Source organism: Prionailurus bengalensis, chromosome A3 (genome assembly GCF_016509475.1).
Source record: "Prionailurus bengalensis isolate Pbe53 chromosome A3, Fcat_Pben_1.1_paternal_pri, whole genome shotgun sequence".
Lineage (NCBI taxonomy): Eukaryota > Metazoa > Chordata > Mammalia > Carnivora > Felidae > Prionailurus > Prionailurus bengalensis.
In genome coordinates this window covers 1,643,528-1,662,100 of record NC_057354.1, presented here as the reverse complement: position 1 = coordinate 1,662,100, position 18,573 = coordinate 1,643,528, and the positions used below count along the sequence as shown (strand labels likewise).

At 63.4% G+C, this 18,573-nt stretch overlaps 2 protein-coding genes across 2 annotated transcripts; one reads left to right on the top strand and one right to left on the bottom strand.

The window, feature by feature from the left end:
- The first annotated feature begins 1,909 nt into the window (after window positions 1–1,909).
- On the top strand, window positions 1,910–3,072 carry RPS21 (ribosomal protein S21). Its single transcript, XM_043553516.1, has 6 exons — window positions 1,910–1,985; window positions 2,137–2,199; window positions 2,293–2,356; window positions 2,493–2,564; window positions 2,863–2,918; window positions 3,005–3,072. The coding sequence occupies exons 2-6, from the start codon at window positions 2,150–2,152 to the stop codon at window positions 3,012–3,014; spliced, it is 252 nt and encodes an 83-aa protein (XP_043409451.1). The 5' UTR covers window positions 1,910–1,985; window positions 2,137–2,149; the 3' UTR covers window positions 3,015–3,072.
- A 113-nt stretch (window positions 3,073–3,185) lies between these two features.
- Window positions 3,186–18,325, bottom strand: CABLES2 (Cdk5 and Abl enzyme substrate 2). The gene is made up of 10 exons (XM_043553514.1): window positions 17,825–18,325; window positions 10,350–10,421; window positions 10,152–10,244; window positions 8,901–8,978; window positions 8,184–8,292; window positions 7,479–7,644; window positions 6,983–7,086; window positions 6,516–6,622; window positions 5,530–5,734; window positions 3,186–5,358 (listed from the first exon to the last, which is right to left on the bottom strand). Exons 1-10 carry the CDS (start codon window positions 18,304–18,306, stop codon window positions 5,218–5,220), a joined length of 1,557 nt encoding a protein of 518 aa, XP_043409449.1. The 5' UTR covers window positions 18,307–18,325; the 3' UTR covers window positions 3,186–5,217.
- Between the last annotated feature and the right edge of the window lie 248 nt (window positions 18,326–18,573).

Below are 18,573 nucleotides of genomic sequence, written 5' to 3'. Positions count from 1 at the left end.
ACTCTCTCCCACGATGCCTGCACGGTTCAGATTTCTACCAACCATGAGCAAAAGCTCCAATTTCCCACAACCATGCCAACAGTTGCCTCTTTTTAAAGTTTTCTCTTCTTCCTCCTCTTTTCTACTTCTTTCTCTCCCTCTTCTCCTCCTTTTTAGTTGATACATTCATCTTGAGAGAAAGAGAGGCACAGAGAGAGAAACTGAGAAGAGAGAGAATCCCAAGCAGGCTCTGTGCTGTCAGCACGGACATCATGACCTGAGCCCAAATCAAGAGTCCGACGCTCAACCAACTGAGCCACCCAGGCGCCCCTGATTTGCATTTCCTTAAGGACTAGCGCTGTTGAGCATCTTTTAAATGTACTTACCATTTATACGTCTTTGGAGAAATGTCTACTGGGGTCCTTTGCCTACTTTTTTTAAAAAAAAATTTTTTTTTCAACGTTTATTTCTTTTTGGGACAGAGAGAGACAGAGCATGAACGGGGGAGGGGCAGAGAGAGAGGGAGACACAGAATCGGAAACAGGCTCCAGGCTCTGAGCCATCAGCCCAGAGCCCGACGCGGGGCTCGAACTCCCGGACCGCGAGATCGCGACCTGGCTGAAGTCGGACGCTTAACCGACTGCGCCACCCAGGCGCCCCCTCCTTTGCCTACTTTTAAAACAGGTTTTGTTTAGTTTTAGTTCTCTCTATATCCTGATATTGATCCCTCACCAGGTGTATGATTTGCAACATATTCTCCCATTCTGTAGGTTGCTTTTTTACCCTGCTGATGGTGTCTTTTGATGCACAAATCCTAAACATTTTCATGAGGCGCGATTTGTCGTTTTTGTCCATGCCTTTGGTCTCATTTCAAAATCATGGCGGGTCCAGTGTCGTAAAGCCTGTGCCCTAGGTTTTCTTCTAAGAATTTTGTTTTAGGGGCGTCTGGGTGGCTCAGTCAGTTGGGCGGCCGACTTCGGCTCAGGTCATGATCTCGCGGTCCGTGAGTTCGAGCCCCGCGTTGGGCTCTGTGCTGACAGCTCAGAGCCTGAGCCTGTTTCGGATTCCGTGTCTCCCTCTCTCTGACCCTCCCCCATTCATGCTCTGTCTCTCTCTATCTCAAAAATAAATAAACGTTAAAAAAAAAATTAGAAAAAAAAAAAAGAATTTTGTTTTAGGTCCTTGATCCACATCGTTTTTACATAAGGTGTCGAGGTAAGCGTTCAGCTTCCTTCTTTTGTATGCGGATGTCCCATTTTCCCAGCACCGTTTGTGGAAAAGAGTCCTTTCCCCCCCACAGTGGTCTTGGCAGCCTTGTAGAACATCATTTGACCACATATGTGGTTTATTTCCGGGGTCCCTATTCCGCTGAACACTCGAGGAAGACCCCTCTGCAGACCTCTCTCTGCTACTCTCTCCTTCCTGGCACTCTGGTAGTCTAGCTGCCTCTCCCACCTTCCAGCTACAGAATCTTTTGATCACCGGGACTAGCTGGGTTGACCCACACGCAGACACAGGCAGGTCTCAGCGGGCCCTGCCCCGGGAGCTTGGCAGCGTCCCCTCCCTCCCCCGACCTCGATTTCCCGACAGCGGTGTCCCCGCGCCCTAGAGAGGACCCCAAGTCCGCCCGCCGCCTCCCAGCCTGCTCGAGGCTTCCTCCCGCTCGGCCACTGTCGCGGACGAAGTCCCAGGAGGGGTCTGCCCGGCCCCCGCCCGCCCACGCGGGGCTGACAGCGGAAGCAGAAGCCGCGGAGGCCCGGGCGTCTCCCAGCCCGGCGACGCCTGCCTGGGCCCGCCACCGGTTCCCGCGAGTCCGCCGGGCGCCGCCACCCGCAGGTCCCGCCCCGTCCGCCGGAAACGGAAGTGCGTCAGGGCAACCGGCGGCGCCCCGCGTCGCGTCGGGACCCGGAAGCACTCGCCGAGGCCCCGCCCCGTCCTCCAATACCGCCGCCGGCGGAGGAAGTGCTTCCTTTCTGCGCTCGCGCTCGTGGTGGTGGTGGCAGCAGGTGGGTCGCGCGGCCGGGCGGGGGCTCCGGGCGGGGGCTCCGGGCGGGAGCCGACACCCGAGGGCCGGGGCGGCTTGGGGAGACGGCGCGGGGGCCGGCGCGGCTGCAGCGGAGACGCGGCCCGGCCTCACGGCGCCTCGGGGTCTCGCAGGCTTGCCGTCGACATGCAGAACGACGCCGGAGAGTTCGTGGACCTGTACGTGCCGCGGAAATGGTGAGCGAGCCCTTCCACCCGCCCCCCCTCCCCCCTCCCCTCCCCCCCTCCCCCGCTCACTGCGCTTACCGCCCCCCGCCCCCCCCCCCGCAGCTCCGCCAGCAACCGCATCATCGGCGCCAAGGACCACGCGTCCATCCAGATGAACGTGGCCGAGGTGAGCCGGGCGGAGGCAACGGGCCCGTCCCGCCGGGGGGAAAGCCCCCAGGGCGGCCGAAGCCAGGTCGGGGTGGCCTAGCGGGCTGAGCACTCCCGGACCCCAGATCTTTATGACTCGTGTTGACGATTTGCAGGTTGACAAGGTGACGGGTAGGTTTAACGGCCAGTTTAAAACCTATGCGATCTGCGGGGCTATCCGGAGGATGGTGAGTTTCCCTGGCTTTGCGCACCGGGTGTGCCGTTGAGTGGGGAAGGGGGTCTTCCTTTTTGGAGGCTCGAGTAGGTTTGTGGGCAGAGTGGGTGAACTTGTGGGGCTGTGCTAGCCGCCTGCCCCTTCCTGCTGCGGAATAGGGGTGCTAAGGGGCCCAAGATAGGAACCCCCGAGAAAGCACTCAGGTCCCCCCGCCCCCCCATAATCAGGTATGAGGCCCTGTGCCAGGCCTCTCCACTGGACCTCCTGCCAGCTGGGTTTAGCAGGGGTGATAGTCGAGCACTTTTTTCCAGGGTGAGTCTGATGACTCCATTCTACGACTGGCCAAGGCCGATGGCATCGTTTCAAAGTAAGTAAGATGGCCTGTGTTTGGGCACAGAAGCCCGGGACCTTTCCTGAAATGAGGTTTTAACGTCGTCCTTACTTTTGTTTTAGGAACTTCTGACCAGAGAGGATAACAGATGTGAGATGTTTGTCGTAAATAAATAACAAAAATAGCAAAACCCATCTGTGTTGGTTCATTCTGGGAGTGTGGATGCGTTCCTCTGGGCATCAGTGTGAGGGCTGCTGTAAAGCTGGACGCGGCCGGTCAGCTGAAAGGAGGCAACCTGTGGCATACTTTGCAAAATCACACTTTACTTTGAACCACAAATACGTTACTGTTTGCAAACAAATGACACGTGACTTGACATTGAGGTCAGATAGTCGCTTAGCGCACTTTTAAATGTACAGCTGCTTTCGGAGCCGCCTCTTAGATGTCTGGGCTTGATATAGAGAGTGAGGGGCTCAGACACGTTTGGCTTCAATACTGGCTTTGCTGCAGTGATCACTGACCGCCACACGAGCAGCTTTTGGCGTCGAGGACAGGACACACCAAAGGGAGAGTTACAGGTCTGTGAAGGACTAAATCTTACTATGGGAACACAGAAACCTAAACTGCTATCAGCTGTTTGAACACCTGTGTGGAAATTGTCGAGGACCAGGACGCATGTCCTCTTGAGGTGAAGTCTGGGAACCCGTCCCTTCCAGTGCTTGGAACACTAGAGTGTCCTTGAGATACGAGGGCTGCACACGTTGCCGTCCAGGAGAAAAGCACCTGTATCTCAGCTCCCTCCCACCCTCGTCCGTCTGGGACACGTGTGCATTAGGGGCCGTCGAGGGGGACAGGGAGTCTATCCCACAATAAATAGGGTTGGAATACAGGCTTGGGCTTCGTCCCCTGCGGGAAGAGGAACAGCTGGCCTGCACGCAGACACGGGTGCTGGGGTCCAGGCTGAGCCGCTGGTGCCTGAGCGTTGTGATGAGCAGAACCGGTGTCTCCTTTTGGCAAAAGCATCAGTTCACACACGATACAGGGTGGGGGGCTGTTGCACAGACTGACAGGTTTGTAGGACGGCAGGGAAGCAGCTTAATGGCCCAGCCAACGTGGTCATTTTTAACGCCAGCTGACCCAGGGAGGGAAATCGTCCTTGGTTCTTCAGTGTTTCACGGGACAGTGAGCTGGAGAACCGGGTCACAGAGCGTGCAGGAAGGACACGCAGACCTGGGAAAGCCGAACACGGGCCTGTTGAGAGAAGGGGCACAGGCCCGCACACAGGTGACAACCACCACTCCCTGGGCTTGCTTCGTGTGACAGCCAAGACTGCGTCCTGCCTACGAAGAAAGGCGTGTGTACCCACCCCCCAGGGAGATGGGACCGTCGGTGGGGGCTGTGGAGTAGCCCGCCCCCCTCCTGCCTGCCTGAGAGTCAAGTGTGGTGTTCCAAGTCACGGCCTCAACTGCTCTCGACCAGATCTTGTTCCCTTAAGATCCATCAAACCAAATCCCAAGTAACAATAAATACACCGGTTTTCTCCATCACGATATTGCTTAGAAAGATCAAGAGCCAGGAGCAAGCAGTCCAACAAACATCCTGAAGGTCCAGAGTGTCGCAGGCAAGCAGGGTTTCCCTGTGAAAGGTGAAGGGTGGGTCCCCCCTGGGGTGGGCTAGTGTCTGCGTGGAGGCCTGCTGGCGTGTGTGACGCTCGGGCATCAGGATTTCACAGTGACACGATGCTTGGAGTAAAAAGTGAGAGAAACCGGAGTCTGCCCTAGTTGCATTGATGCCAGAGCTCCGCCTGTGGAAGGATGCCGGGGGAGGCCAGTGGGCATCCCCGAGGGGCTCAGCTGGGCCGGGAGGGAGCTGTGTCCACCAACGAAAGCCGGAAAGAGCCAAGACTAATGTTTCGATACGCCAACTTCTGCAATTCCAGAGCGTTCAGCAGGCTCCGGGAACCCAGATCTCTGCGATGCGAGCGCAGTGGCTGTGGTGGTTTGCGGAAGACCAGGCGGTGCAAAGGAAAGATGCCGAAATGACCACTTGAAGATCGGGTCGGTCTCAGGCACATGAAAAAAATAAAACCTCACGTTTTGCTCGCGTAAAAATGCGAGAAGATTCTCAGGAATGTACCATGGCGGGTGGTGTGCTTTGGAATGAAAGCGGTGTCCCTCCAAGGGAGCAGATGTGCAGGGATAGCGGCATCAGTTGAGGGGCAGGCGCGTCCCTGCCGGGCGGCCGCTCACACTGACACATCCCTGGGGCCCTGAGCGCCGGGGCGTCTGGGCGGTGTGGGAGGGGTGGCCGCCCTCCGGGCAGAGGCCAGGCTGGGCTAGAACTGCTGCGTGAGGCGTCTGTAGTGAGGTAACACCTGGCCCTCGGGAAGGTATAGCGCGAGTTCCAAGGCCACCAGCACCGTGAACTCAAACCCGATCAGATCCCTTCTGTTGAACCGAAACCTTTCCTCCAGCTTCTGCACGGGAGGTGGGAGGAGGGAGGAGGGAGGTTATGTGGAGCCCCAGCTCTGCACCAGCCCCTCCGCCCCAGCCAGGTTCTGCACAAGCCACCCTCCACCCTGGTCCAGAGCAGGTCGGGGGCGGAGCCGGGGCGGGGCCAGGGCGGGGGCGGGGCCGGGCGCACTCACGTCGATGAGCTGCTTCACCTCGCTCCTGCGGAGGTCGCTGCTGATCTTGGCGGCGAGCAGCACGCACGCCCCGGCGCATAGCTTGCGGTTCTGCTTGTTGAGTTTGCCCTGCAGGACGAGCTTCTCGAAGTACACGTAGGCCATGGACACCGTCACAGGCTCCAGGCTGCACTCCTCAGAGAGGTTCCGCATCTCCCGTTTTAAACTGCGGGTTTACACGGAAGCCGGGTGCTGACGGGCAGTGGAAGTGGCCGCCCCTCTCCCTGCTCCAGAGTGGCCCTCCGGGCCGTTGAGAAGGCACCATTTCCTCCAGGTGGGCACGGCCGGCGCTAGGGATGTTGGCTTTCCCTTGCCCCTCGGACCGGGCCGTGCCCCCCCCCCCCCCCCGCCCCGAAAGTGTACTGGGTAGCCCATGCTGCCCTCCAGGGGCCACCACAGAGGACAGAGTCCCTGCTCCCCTGTGGCTGCGAGAGGGACGATGTGGGGAGAAATAGCACCGCGGAAAGGCCCTGAAGCAGTGTCTGGACCTTCAGCGAAGCCCGTTGGTGCTGGTGAGGGGGGACAGTGAGACAGTGGGGCGAGGAGGGCCCAGGGAAGGGTGATCCCCAGGAGTCCCAACTAGGCCAGGCTGCCTGGGCTCCGGGCGGTCCACCACTTAACTCGCTGAGGTCTTGGGCAAGCCTCCTCGGCCCTCGATCCCGTCTGTCAGATGGGGTCACCACAGTGCCCACCTCCTGTGTGGTTACGGGCATCAGGGAGCAGGGCTAACAGGTGTGGGTGCAAGCAGCACTGAGGCGGCCTGACCCATGGAGGTGGCGGGTGGGGGGGTGGGGAACTGCTGATATTGGCCTGGTCAGATAGCAGGAGGGGACTTGGGCGGGGCACATCTGGATTTATCAAGCTCAAGAACCTACTAGAAACAGGAGAGGAGAGGAACGGCCTCATCACGGTGGCGGGGCCCAGAGATCTCTCCTCAGTCCCCTTACCTCCTGATTTTGCTCAGTGTCAGTTTGATGTGTGGGAACTTCTCCCGGAAGGTCTCATTCATGTCCTTCTTGAGGTCAGAGGGCTTCACGTACTCTATTACCGTGGTCTGTGTGCGAGAAGGCCGCAGGGTAGGGGTCGGCCCCGCACAGCCCTGGGGGCCACCCACCCGAGACCCTGGGGGCTGATTTCACGCTGGCCCGGGTCTGCAAATGGCTTCAGGCAGCAGATCAGAGGAGGACACGTCTCAGGACAGAGGGTCCCAGGGCCTGGGATGCAGAGTGGCGACCCAGGCTGCCAGGGCGGTGTGGTCAGCGCAGCCTCTGGCCTGCTGCACACCCCCTGCTGCCCCGAGGTGCTGGTGCCCTGGGGTGGGGGGCCCAGTAGCCCTGCCCTGGCGGCTCGCCCTCAGCCTGCCCCCGAACACCCAGAGGCGTGTGGACTGGGCCTGCGCCGGTGCCCCCCGTACCATGTAAGATGCGAAGATGAGGACCCGCTTGTGCTTGCCACAGGGCCATTGTGGGTCGTCCAGGAGGTTGGGGTTATACTCCAGCGTGTCCCCTGCGTCAGTCCCTGTGTGCAGAGGACAGCCCTGACCGACCATGAGCCCAGGGTTCTGGCCAACCCAAGCCTCAGCTGGAACCCTGGACTAGCCCCTGGGGAACAATGCTTCTGGGGTCTGAGAGGGACTCTGGGCCACAGTTCCCTGTCCCTGAGGGCTGGGTGGAAGGATGTCCTGACCGAGAGACCCCTGCCCCTGCCCCAGAGCTGTGTGTGGACACGGGATCTCTCCAGTTCCTGGGTGGATGAAGCACAGGCCGTCTGCTCCCTTCTCCCAAGCCTGGCTCCCCGTCTGGACTGGGGGCTATGGGCTTCAGTGTGATTCTGGTCTGCCTGCCACAGCGTGTCCCTTGCCCAGCTGGTGTGGCTGCCTGCCCGGCACCCGGTTAGGGCACGTGGGGTACCTAGATCCGTGCCGGCTGGTGCTGACTTGGCTGGGGTAGGTTTGTATCTTGACCCTGGCAGAGCCCGGGGGATGCTGGGCCGGGGCTGGGGTGGCAGGCCGTGGATGTCTGTCTTGTGAGTGACCAGGGCGTTGGTAGGGTACAAGAACTTGGCATAAGACACCACCTGGAGGGGAACGGGTGTCAGGGCTCAGTCCCAGTCATCCCCGGGTCCACAGCCCCTCGTAAGACCAGAAGTCTAAGCAAGCTGTGCCTTACTCCTTCTGCTGCAGGCAGCCCCCACACGAATGCCACCCTCATGGGGACAAGGAAGGACCCACTGAGAGCTAAAGCTCCCGGGCATCCCTCCCTGTTACACCAACACTTGACACTAGTGTTATCAGTAACAAGAACGTTCCAGAATGCCACCTGCACCATCCCCCACGTGGGATCTGCAGCACAGGAACCTTCTTGCTGCCTCTGAAGCCCTTGACCTCTGACTTCCAGCACGGAGGCAGCACCTGGGCCCCCGCCCAACTCACGCCGTTTCCCATCAGCTCGCTGCTGAGCGAGGTGAGGGGCCTATCTTCACAGGGCTGTGTGGCTTCCTCCCGACACCTTGCACTTTAGGAGTCAAGAAAAACCCAGCTCCGTGTTGATCGCCTGGGCGAGCACAAGCTCCCAGCCTACCCACCAGCCCGGACTGAGCACGGTCTCCACTCTTGCCTTCCCATCTGCTCCCAGCTCGACGCCCTCCAGCTCAAAGACCATCTCGGAAGACACGGAGACGCCGCCTGACGGATGCCTCTGCTTCTGGCCGTCCACCCGCAGGTCACTGCAATGCACAGGGGGAGGCGGCTGCCGGGCCTTCCTCTGTCCCCAGAAGCGGCAGGGGAGCAGGGGCCCCCGCTCTGCGCCCACCAGGCCCAGAGCTGGGGGACGGGAACTGTACCAGCACTGTCTCGGGCACAGGGGAAGGACCCCGGGCCCCGCGCTGCCCAGTCCTGCCCCTTCCCAGCCCCACCTACTTCCTGTGAGAACACCTGCAGGCTGGCAGTAATGGGGCGGCACCAGCCTCTCCCTAGGCCTCCCCCCGGGCCAGCTTCACCCAGGCCCCTCGCCTGGCAGGTTTCTCTACTGCTGTTTCACGGCAGGTCCTGTGGTGCTATCTCCGCCCTGACGGTCACCTTCCTGGAGCTATGCCGAGACGCACTCGCCAGGGTCGGCCACAGGACGCATCCCCATGAGGAGGACCGTCCCAAGGCAACTGCGTGTAAGTAACGTGCGGACACACCCCTCCCAGAGAACCAGGACCCAAATGGCCTTCAGCGCTCCCGAGGTGCTCTGGCAGAAGCGGGTCTGCTGGCCTCGGCGTGAGGCCACTGCAAGCCGGGGAGGGGGGTGGGGTGGGGGGGCCTAGCCCATGGCCCCCTGGTCACTCACCTGACCCGCAGGCCTTCTCCATAGGGCAGGACCGAGAAGGCTGCACATAGGGACCGCTTGGCACAGATCAGCACGATCCTGGGGGGAAGGGTTGGTCAGAGCAGGTGGCAGGTGTTTCCAGGAGAAAGTTCCTTCCCGCCCAGACTTGGGTCACGCAAGCTGCCTGGGGTGTCCAGGGGACAGGAGAGCCAGTCGGTCTGGCTGTCCCAGCTCTCGCCTGTTCCCTGCAGGTGCTTAGCGAGGGTGCTCGGTCCCGCTGGCAGGTGCGTCCCCTCCACAGGATGTGCAGCACAGGAAGGTCCGGCCTGGCCCGTGCAGGCAGCGGGAGGCCAGTGGTCGGGGCTGCTCACCCAGGAGAGGCCGGGCTTTGGAGGACACGAGAGCAGAGGTGTGCACCCAGAGGACTGTCCGGCTCAGGGGACCTGTCCTCAGCCTACCTGGAGGGGCTGATAGAGCCAAGAAGCGCCTACTTCTATGTCCTGAGCCACGCTGGCCAGGAGGCACCCCGCGTGGGGCGTGTGGCAGGAAGGCCAGCCCTTCCCCCCACTCTGGGCTGGGATCTACCCTGCCCGGCCCGGCTCCAGCAGCAGGAGACTCCCCTTTTCTAGCTGTGACTGCTGGCCCCCCGGGAGCCAGCCCGGCGCTTGGGCCTGTTCCTCAGCACCAGCACGGGCCTGTCACACTGGGGTTCACGCTGGGGGGTCCAGGCCACTGCTAGAACACAGAGCTCCCCGACAAGGCCACTGGGTGGATGCCCGGCAGCACGGCCTCCAGCAGGAAGGGCATCGAGCTCAGATGCGCCAGGGTTGGCAGGACAGGGCGTGAGGGACGGGCGACGGGAACGCCTTCAGGGCACCCACACAGCACCCACAGACCCAGGAGTTCCTCCCAGCTGCCCGTCTACACCCTGGTCTGGGGCAGCCAGATCTCGGCTTTTAGTGGAACCTCCCGGCCGCTGCCCTCCTCTCCCGGCCACGTTCCGTCACCACACCTGCTCTGTTTCCGATGTCCCTTCACCTCAGCGCTCCTACTCAAGCTGGTGTCCACTAGGTGGCCCTTCACCCGGGACACCGGAGAGGAAGGGGGCGGTGGACCCGAGCTTGAACACTGGGGGAAGCAGGAGCCGCTCGCCGACACGGGGTTCGAGGGTGGACGTGCCGGCCAGCGCCGCGGCTGCACGCGTGGGCCCGGGATCGGACTCCAGCTCTGCCTCTGGGCGGCCACACGCTTGCTCCCGTGGCACATGCGTACCTGCTGTTCCTCGTGTCGTACTGTCTCATGTTCTTGATGAAGTGGGTCTTCTTTAGGCCTTTATGTCTTGGGGAGCCGGATATGTGCTTGGTTCTGCAATGTAAACCCCAGCTCACTCTCCCCTCCCTCTAGAGCCCCTCTGGCCCCAGAGCCTGGTGGCTGGGGTGCGCGGGGTCTCAGAGCCAGCGGGACCCTCACCTCTGAACGGAGGCACATCCCACAGGATCTTCCAGGAACTCGAGAGAGCAGCGCTGGGAGGCAACTCGCCGTCTGTAAAAAGACAGGGCAGGGCCTCAGCAACAGACGGGGGAGACGGCTGCTGTCGGACCTGGAGACGCGCTCGCAGCCTTCTCCCCGCTGGACAGCAGCGCACAGCCATGGTGTCGGGAGCCCGTCTGTGGCCACATCTGAGTCTCGGGCAAGACTCAGGACCAGACTGTGCCAGAACATCGCAAGGGGGACCAGCGCCCTGGTCCACCGCTGCCCACTGCCTCCCGGAGCTCAGGCCGGCAGGTCCCGAGCGCCCTCTCTGGCCCAGGACGGGCACGGCAGCTCCGCTCAGCCACAGCAGGCTGAAGGCAGGGAGGGGCTTCTGGAAGTCTTCCAGGATTGGAGGAATCGCTCCTGGAGGGCTCCCAACCTCCCCCCTCCCCCATGTCAGGGGGCTTCTCGAGCGGGAAGGTTCAGACCCTGTGTGGGCTGCACCTCCAGGTCAAGATCATGCACCCGGGTTACTGGCACCAAGACCACCACCTGGTCACTCGTCGACTTCCTAGTCCTCGTGGGGGTCACAAGCACATCTCACAGGTGAGCCCCGAGCCCCCACACCTCCCCAAAAGAGGGAGGCTCCGGGGGGCTGAGGCCGTGTGTTCTGTGAAATGAAAATGAAGCTACACGGGTCCTGAGCTCAGCCTGGGCCGGCACGTGCCGGATGGGTGCCCCGGTGTCTGTGGCACTATTTCACTCCAAACGTGAGCTGAGGGCGGGCTCCTGGGGAGGAGACCGGTGTGGGGGGCGGCACAGGGCAGAGGACGCCACTCCTGGGAGCTGCAGCCTGCCCGGGAGCAACACTGTCCCCCAGCAGGACCCCTGGCTTACGATCCAGACCCGGTGTGGTCAGGCCACCTCACCAGGTGGAGCCAGCCTGGAATCCAGGTCGCTATGAGCCTGTGAGTCCCCGGGGAGCCGTCGTGCCCTAGGGGCTCAGCCACCCCCGCCTGCCACGGATCGAGCGCCGGATCGAGCGCCTGCGGCAACTCGGCACCTGCCCGAGGTCACACAAGCAGGGCAGTCTGGGGGGCCCCAAGGCTGTCACCACGAAGCCACAGCCCACACTCCACTTACTTCTTTACAATGACAAAGACAGCAGAAGCTTATCGAAAAGAAATGAGAATTGGGCACAGTGGAAACTCCGGTGAAACGCCGTGTCCCAGAGCGGCCCCACCTCCAGAGACGGGGCTGGTGGCGGTGGAGGACACCCGCCTGCCGGAGGAGAGTGCCCGGGGCGGGGGACCGTCAGTGCGAGGGGAGCCTGGTGTGGGGGGGGGGCGCTGAGGGCTGGCCAGGGTGGCGGGGGGATGTGCGGCAGGGGCCTCCGCAGGCAGGTGCGCTGACTGCTCACGAGGCAGCAGGAGGGGCGTGTCGGGCATAACCCAGCGTCCCGAGAAGCCTGGGGTGGGTGCAGGTGAGCACCGTCCCCGCGCCAGGTGAGCAGGTGGATGTGCGGGACCTACCGGCTTAGGCACAGCCCGACCGTCCCCGGGGGTGTCTGTGTGCTGCTTTGCAGGGCTGGCTCAGAGGCCCCACGGAGCAGCCCCGTGTGGCTTCCTCAGACTCATTTCCTCGGCTAATTTCCCAGGCGATGCTCCAGTGGCTCCTGCACGCCTGGGAGCTCGCGTGCCCGGAGCCAACAGCCACCTCCGTGGACACCGGCCCCACACGCGGCCTCTGGCCCGGCGCCCGTTGGAGCGGCAGGCGCGTCACGGCGCTCTGCTGCCTGGCTCACTCCTCCCGTGGGTTCCGGGTTGAGGCAGTCAGCTCACCAAGCTGTTAAGATCTGTTCCCAGTTGCTTTTGCAGACATCTGTGGTTTTCTTCCACTTGTCTCTCCTTGTGAGCATTTTACATATAAGCTCAGTCCTCGCAACAACGGCACGTGATGGGCCGTGCCCTCACTCTCAGTTCTCAGGTGGGGAAACGGAGGCACAGAGCCGGCGAGCAACTTGCCCGAGATCACGCAGCTTGTAAGGCGGTACTGGGCCCTGCACCCCCGCAGGCGGTCTGTGCGACCACTACCGCTGCAGCGCTGGCTGGGGTGGCTGGAATCGAGGCTGCCCCCCAGACATTTCCTCAGGTGCTCCCTTGCTGAACTTGGCCTCCATTCCAGAGATGCCATTAGCGCGTGGATGAACACCTGTGGCCCCCGATCAGGGCACCCCGAGCCGTGGGTCTGGGTGGGCACCTGGGACACGGGAGGCCCGGGTGTGCAGCTTCCGGCTTCCCCGGCGTTACTGGGCGCATCTGTCCGCAGAGGGCGGAGTGGGCTGCAGAACGTCCCGCAAATGAGTCTGTGGGCAGGAGAGGAGCAGCCTGCAGGCTCCCAGGGATCTCAACATCCTTGGGTGTGGAGGTGACCGCGTCGTGGGCGGCAAAGGCAGCAGGACAGCCGGCGGTCAAGCCACAGGCGAGGCCAGAGCCCTGGTGGTGGACACGCAGGACCTTCCCAGGGCCTCCCCTGGTGGTCAGGAGGGGCTCACCCTTCCCAGGACACGGAGCAGCGCCAGCCGTCCCTTACGCAGCGCCCCTTTTCAAAGAACCTGCTGGCTGGTCTTTTGGTGGCTTCCTCTGGAGGAATGTGGAGCCCTCCGGGGACTCCCAAGGTGAGACCACCAGGGCCTCACACACAGCTCCGGCAGGATGGGCCACCCAGTATGGGCGGGCTCCGGCCGAGGGTGCCCCAGCTCAGCCTCTCTGGACACAGCCACCCAGAAAGGCGTCCGTCCGGCCAGCAGGCAGGACAGAAGCCCTGTGGCAGCTCGAGCGGAAGCACACTCCCCGCTGGGGGCAGCGGGCACGGTCAGCAGGAGGCCGGGCACGCCGTGCTCGCCGCGTGCGGTCGCCTCCCTGTGCCCGCACATCACATGCTGCCGTGATGGCAGTGACAAAGTGGGGGTCTTGGTGAGCGAGGGGTACTGGCCGCGGAGAGCTTCTGGGCGGGGGGGGGGGGGCGTGTGCTGCCCCCAGAGCTGGGCCTGCATTTTACACCCCATTGAAAAACACCACCCATGAACAAGCTACAGAGAACACAGCTCGGTCTTTCTGCCCCCTGCATTGCCTCACCCCCCAGCCCTGGATGTCTGGGCAAACACGGGTCTCCCCTGCCCGGAAGCCTCTCCGTGGCGCCCAGGTCAGTGTATGCGGGATGGTGTCTACTTGCCATCTGACTCTCTGGGGAAGAAGGGGCCAGAGGTCAGGGGTGTGGGAGAGGCTGTCGAGGGCACAGGTGCCCACCGCACTGACCACGGCTTGCTGGCTCTCCGGCTCACTCTCAGAATTACCCCCCACCTGCCCCCGAAACACGAAACGTGCAACACAAATAGGAAGAGAAATTGCTATTGGTTAGTTTCTAGCACCTGATGGACGTCCTTTACTTTGTAACTACAGAAACGCCCAACGCCCAACGGAGCAGGGGTGCCCACCTGAGGTCTGTTTGAGGGCCGAGGACCACCCAAACCGAGGGAGGGGCCCAGGGAAGGGGTCAGGCCAGCTGAGAGCAGGCTGCTGACAGGTACCAGTGCCAATGACCTGAGACGCTCTCCTGCTCCGTGCCCATCCGAGCGCAGCGGCCAACCTCGCAGACCCTTGGTGCACACCTGTCCAGGGAGTGGTGGTCCTGGGTGCCCCATCTCGCCAAGTCCCTGCCAGGCAAAGCACAAACCCCAAATTCCAGCCAACCGCTCAGGGAGGCTTGAAGACCCCTTGGCCATGGGACCCAGGGTGTGGTCTCTGGGGTTCAGGTCTCAGGCCTCTGAGCCACCCTGGGGCAGCGCCTCTAGGCTCTAACCTTGGCTGCCACCTCTGGCTGTCCTCCAGCAAGAAGCCCCCGAATCAGACTTGTAAGCACACTGCCAGATGCACCACTGAAATTGGCTCAATTTGGACAGGAGCTTGGCAGCTTCCGGAACATGAGGTGGCTCCTGGCCAACATGGCGGCTAAAATGCTCAGCCCCTTCTCAGGACCGTTCTGGCGTGAACCCTCCAGGATGGCGAGAGTCTGAGTTCCCAGCTGACACAGCAATGTCCTTGGGCTCCCCCGTGCCCCGGCTCACCTTCCCGGTCACGAGTGCCTTGGACACTAACGTGGACTGTGGTGGGCTCAGCTGGGCGCCCCAAAAGTTACATTGAAGTCCTAACCCCTGATATCTGTGACCGTGACCATATTTGGAAGTAGGATCTTTGCAGATGTGACCAAGTTAAGATGTGGCCATTAGGGTGGGCAATGACTGGTGTCCCTCTAAGGAGGGGAGAACGCCAGGTGCAGACAGAGACACCCAGGAGAAGACACGTGCAGATGGAGGCCGACACTGGGGGGCTGAGGCCACGCACGAGCCAAGGGACGCCTGGGGCCACCAGGAGCTGGGGGAGGCAGGAAGGCCCCTTCCCTGGAGCCTCCAGACGGGACCTCAGGCCTATGAGCTCTGAGACGGTGCGAGGAAGCCCTGTGTTGTTCAAAGCCGCCCAGCTCACGGTGCTTTGTTTTGGCAGCGAGAGAGGAGGGCGCGGGGCCCGGCGGGGGCCACCTGTTTCTGCCGGCTGGAGGAGCCCAGCATCCTGCCTGCTCGTGGTAAGCGACTGAAGTGTTGAAATGAAAATAAATGCCAAGTTGGGGGCTCGAGAGAGAGGAACAGGGATTCCAATGACTTGCTCACCGGCTTAGCAGGAAAAACCACGCCAGACTGAACCCTGAGTGTGAAACACAGCTTTCCTGCTGTGGACTGCGTGTGAGCACTCGCTGGTAACCTGGTTGTGACAAGCGTCTGCTCGCCTGGCCCTGGCCACTGCCTCCCCTCGCCGAGCCCGTGACCTCCCCTGGCCTCACACAGCCCCTCGGCTTCGTAGTATGTACGGCAGAAGCACTTCACAGAGGAGTAAACTGAGGCTCAGTGGGGCCATGCTTCCTGCCAGTGGTCACAGAGCCCCTGACGGGCACAGGTCTGTTCTGCAGGCCTGGGTCGAAGCACCACACTGGTACAGACTTCTGGAAGAGGCCCTCCCCCCGCCTGCTCCTGGAAAACAACAGATTCTCGACTGAGCCTGCAGCTAGGAGCCCCCTTTGCTAGGCCGGCCGCCCCTCACGCACTCCGCAGCGACTCCCTCTGTGGGCCCGTCTCTGGGCCTGGGGAACTCAGAGTGACATGGACAGTCCCCACACGGGGGGCCCGCTATCTGTCCGCCGGGAGGGACAGTGGGTTCACGGCCCGGGCTCACGCCAGGGGTGGAGGGACACGGGGACGGGGGTGGACGCAGCAGGAAGACCGAAGGGCACCCGGACCCACACCATATCCCATCCCGAGCCAGCCTCCTCCTGAGCTCAGGCCCCTGCACACCCCCACCCCCCGCCCCAGGAATGGGCTGCGCGGTGACACCACAGGCCACGCGGCCTCACAGGGCTCCTGGTTATGGTGTCGCATCCAGCATCCACGGCCCCCAAGCCCCTCCCTGGCAGGCTGCTGGCCAGGCTGGTTCGCAGGGCCTGGCCCACAGCAGGGCGGCCTGCTTGCTGAGCAGACACGTGGTCCGCACATGCACACGCACACGCACACGGAAGGGGCAGGCGTCACACGGCGGGGAGCACACGCATCGCTCTCCAGCTGGGGCCCGTCTCCAGGCGAGCCGCCTTCCCCCCGAAGCCCCACGACTCCTCCCACGACAGACGGGCTTTGCCATCCGCCCGGCGCAAGGGGGGACCGTCCTCGACCACTTCGAGGCCGAGGGCACGTGTGCTTCGGGGCTCTGTTTTTAAAACGGACGGACTCCTGCTAGGGAACTAGCTGGTTCTCGGTGTCAGCTCCTCTCGCACAAGCACCCCCATGTCACCCCCCAGGGGACCGGACGCGGGCTGCCGAGCTGCCGCGTGTTGGGGATTCTGATCCCCTGGCCCCAGTCAGCCCCCCAAGCGCCTCCAGAGCGCAGCCAGGCTTGTTTGTGGAAGGGGTCCAGGGTGTCCTTCTGGCCTGCCCAGGAGGCAGCAGCTCCTCTGTATGGTTAGAAATACTTCCGTCTGTGGTGGGACAGTGACCTCGGCAAGCGCTTCTCCATGGGCCACACACAAGAGCTCTGACCCTAAAGTGAGAGCCAAGCGTTGTATTCTGGACTGAACCTTCCCAACCAAAACGGCCCTAGAAAAGACCCCGATGCCGTGACCCCCGTCTGAGGGCCGGGGGTGGGAGGCACCATGGCGTGCGCAGCCGTGACGACCCCCAGCTGAGAAGAGCCGCCTCTGGACCCCAGGAGTGGCCCGCCTCTGCAGGGCCCTGGGCTGCGGGGCTCCGGACTGGGGCCCTTCCGCACACCCTGCAGCTCTGTCCTGCACACGGTGGCCTTCCAGAGGGACTGTGACCGCAGCCCATCCTCAGTGCCAGGCCCCAAATGGGTCCTCAAGGTGCAGGTGGGCAGTGGGAGGGCATGGGATAGCCCCGGAACCTGGAGGAAGGGGCGAGGAGGCAGGGTAGTGGCAGCAGTACTGAAGGGGCACCCAAAGCTGCAGCTATGCAGGAGGCTGGGCAAGGGTCTCCGGGGCAGGAGGCAGGGCGTCTGGCAGCCAGGCCTTTCTGGGCACAGGCACGCTGGAGGGGCAGGGCTCAAGGGTGGGGGCTGATCTGGCTTCCTCGAAATGGGCCGAGGGCTTCCTAGAAATGGAATCCGAGCAGGCGGAGTGAGTGCCAGCTGGGGTGTGACAGGGCCAGGGACACTGGACCCAGAGGGGACCGGGGTGGGGGGGAGGGCTGGGAGTGTGCACAGAGGTAGGGGGTGTACCAGGGAGCGGGAGCTGTGGGATGGCAGGCTGGGAGGTTGGCCCTGGTACAGAAGACTCAGAAACTGGATGTCACGGTGCAGGAAGAACCCTGGCCCACATGGAGGGGTCGCCCAGCTAGGGAATGCAAGGGGCCACACAAGAGTGCTCCAGAATCCAGAGTCCAGGATAAAGGCGGGCTGGGGAGGGGCGTGTCCAGAGCTGGCACGGCTGTGTGTCTGGGGGCTGATGAGGGCTGAGGAGCTGTAAGAATTAAGGGGACCGTGGCCCCGGTGTCTGGGGACAAGCCCCGAGGACGCTGACCCCCACATCTTAGACTGACCGGGCCCAAGCAAGACTCTCTTTCTCAGGCTGGCAAAACCAGGGCACCCCAACCCTGTGTCTGCGGCTCACAGGAGATCAGGGTCACCTTCTGATCCCCAAGTCCTGTGCCGACAGGGCCCCAGGTGACCCCGATCCCCAAGTCCTGTGCAGAGGGGGCCTGGCCCACTGTGCCCCCATGCCTTGGACCGACGCTCCCCGCCCAGGTCACCCTGACCCAGTGTCCTGGGCTGTCAGGTCGCCCGCCCACCTCCACTCCTGGGTCGACGTCCCCAGGTCACCCCAGCCCCGCGCTGCTGCAGCTCAGGGCCCGCACTCACCTCTGGCGTTGCCCGTCCAGCCCGAGCCCCAGGCCGAGGCCGAGGCCGGCGGGCGCGGGGGCGGGCGCGGGGCTGAGCAGGCCCTGGGGCGCCGACGCCCTGCCCGCGATCCCGGGCAGCCCGGGCAGGCTGGCGGGGGGCGCGGGCGGCGGCGGCGGCGGCGGCGGGGCCCCGCGGGAGGAGGGCTCGGGTCCCGGGGGTCCCGGCGGCGGCGCGGGCGGCTCGTGGGCCTCGGCGGGCGGCGGCGGCGGCGGTGGCGGCGGCGGCGGGGCTTTCTCTCCGCCCGGGCCCAGGCTCGGGGGCCGGCCGTCCAGGGAGATGTTGTTGAGGAAGAAGAGCGCGGCCTGGCGGCGCCGCGAGTCCCCGCGCCTCCGGGGCGCCTGCGGCGGGACCCTGGCGGCGGGGCCGGGGCCGGCGGGCGGCGGGGCCCTGGCGGGGCCGGGGGCCGGGCCCGGGGCTCCACCCGCCGCGGCCGCGGCCATCCTCGGACTGAGCCCGCCGGCCGCCCGCCGCTGCCGCCCCACCTGCGCGCACGCGCCCGCGAACGCCGCCCATTGGCCGAGGCGCCCCGCATGCAAATGAACCGCTGTCGTGCCTTTTCATTGGCCCGCACGGCGCGGTGGGCGGACCGCGGAGTCCGCTGGCTGGGGGGGGGGGAGGGGGAGGGGGAGGAGGACGGTGGGCGGCTCCCCTGGGTCCTAGAGGCAATTCTGCTGCGGCGGGCAAGGCAGCCGTTGTCACCCAAGGTT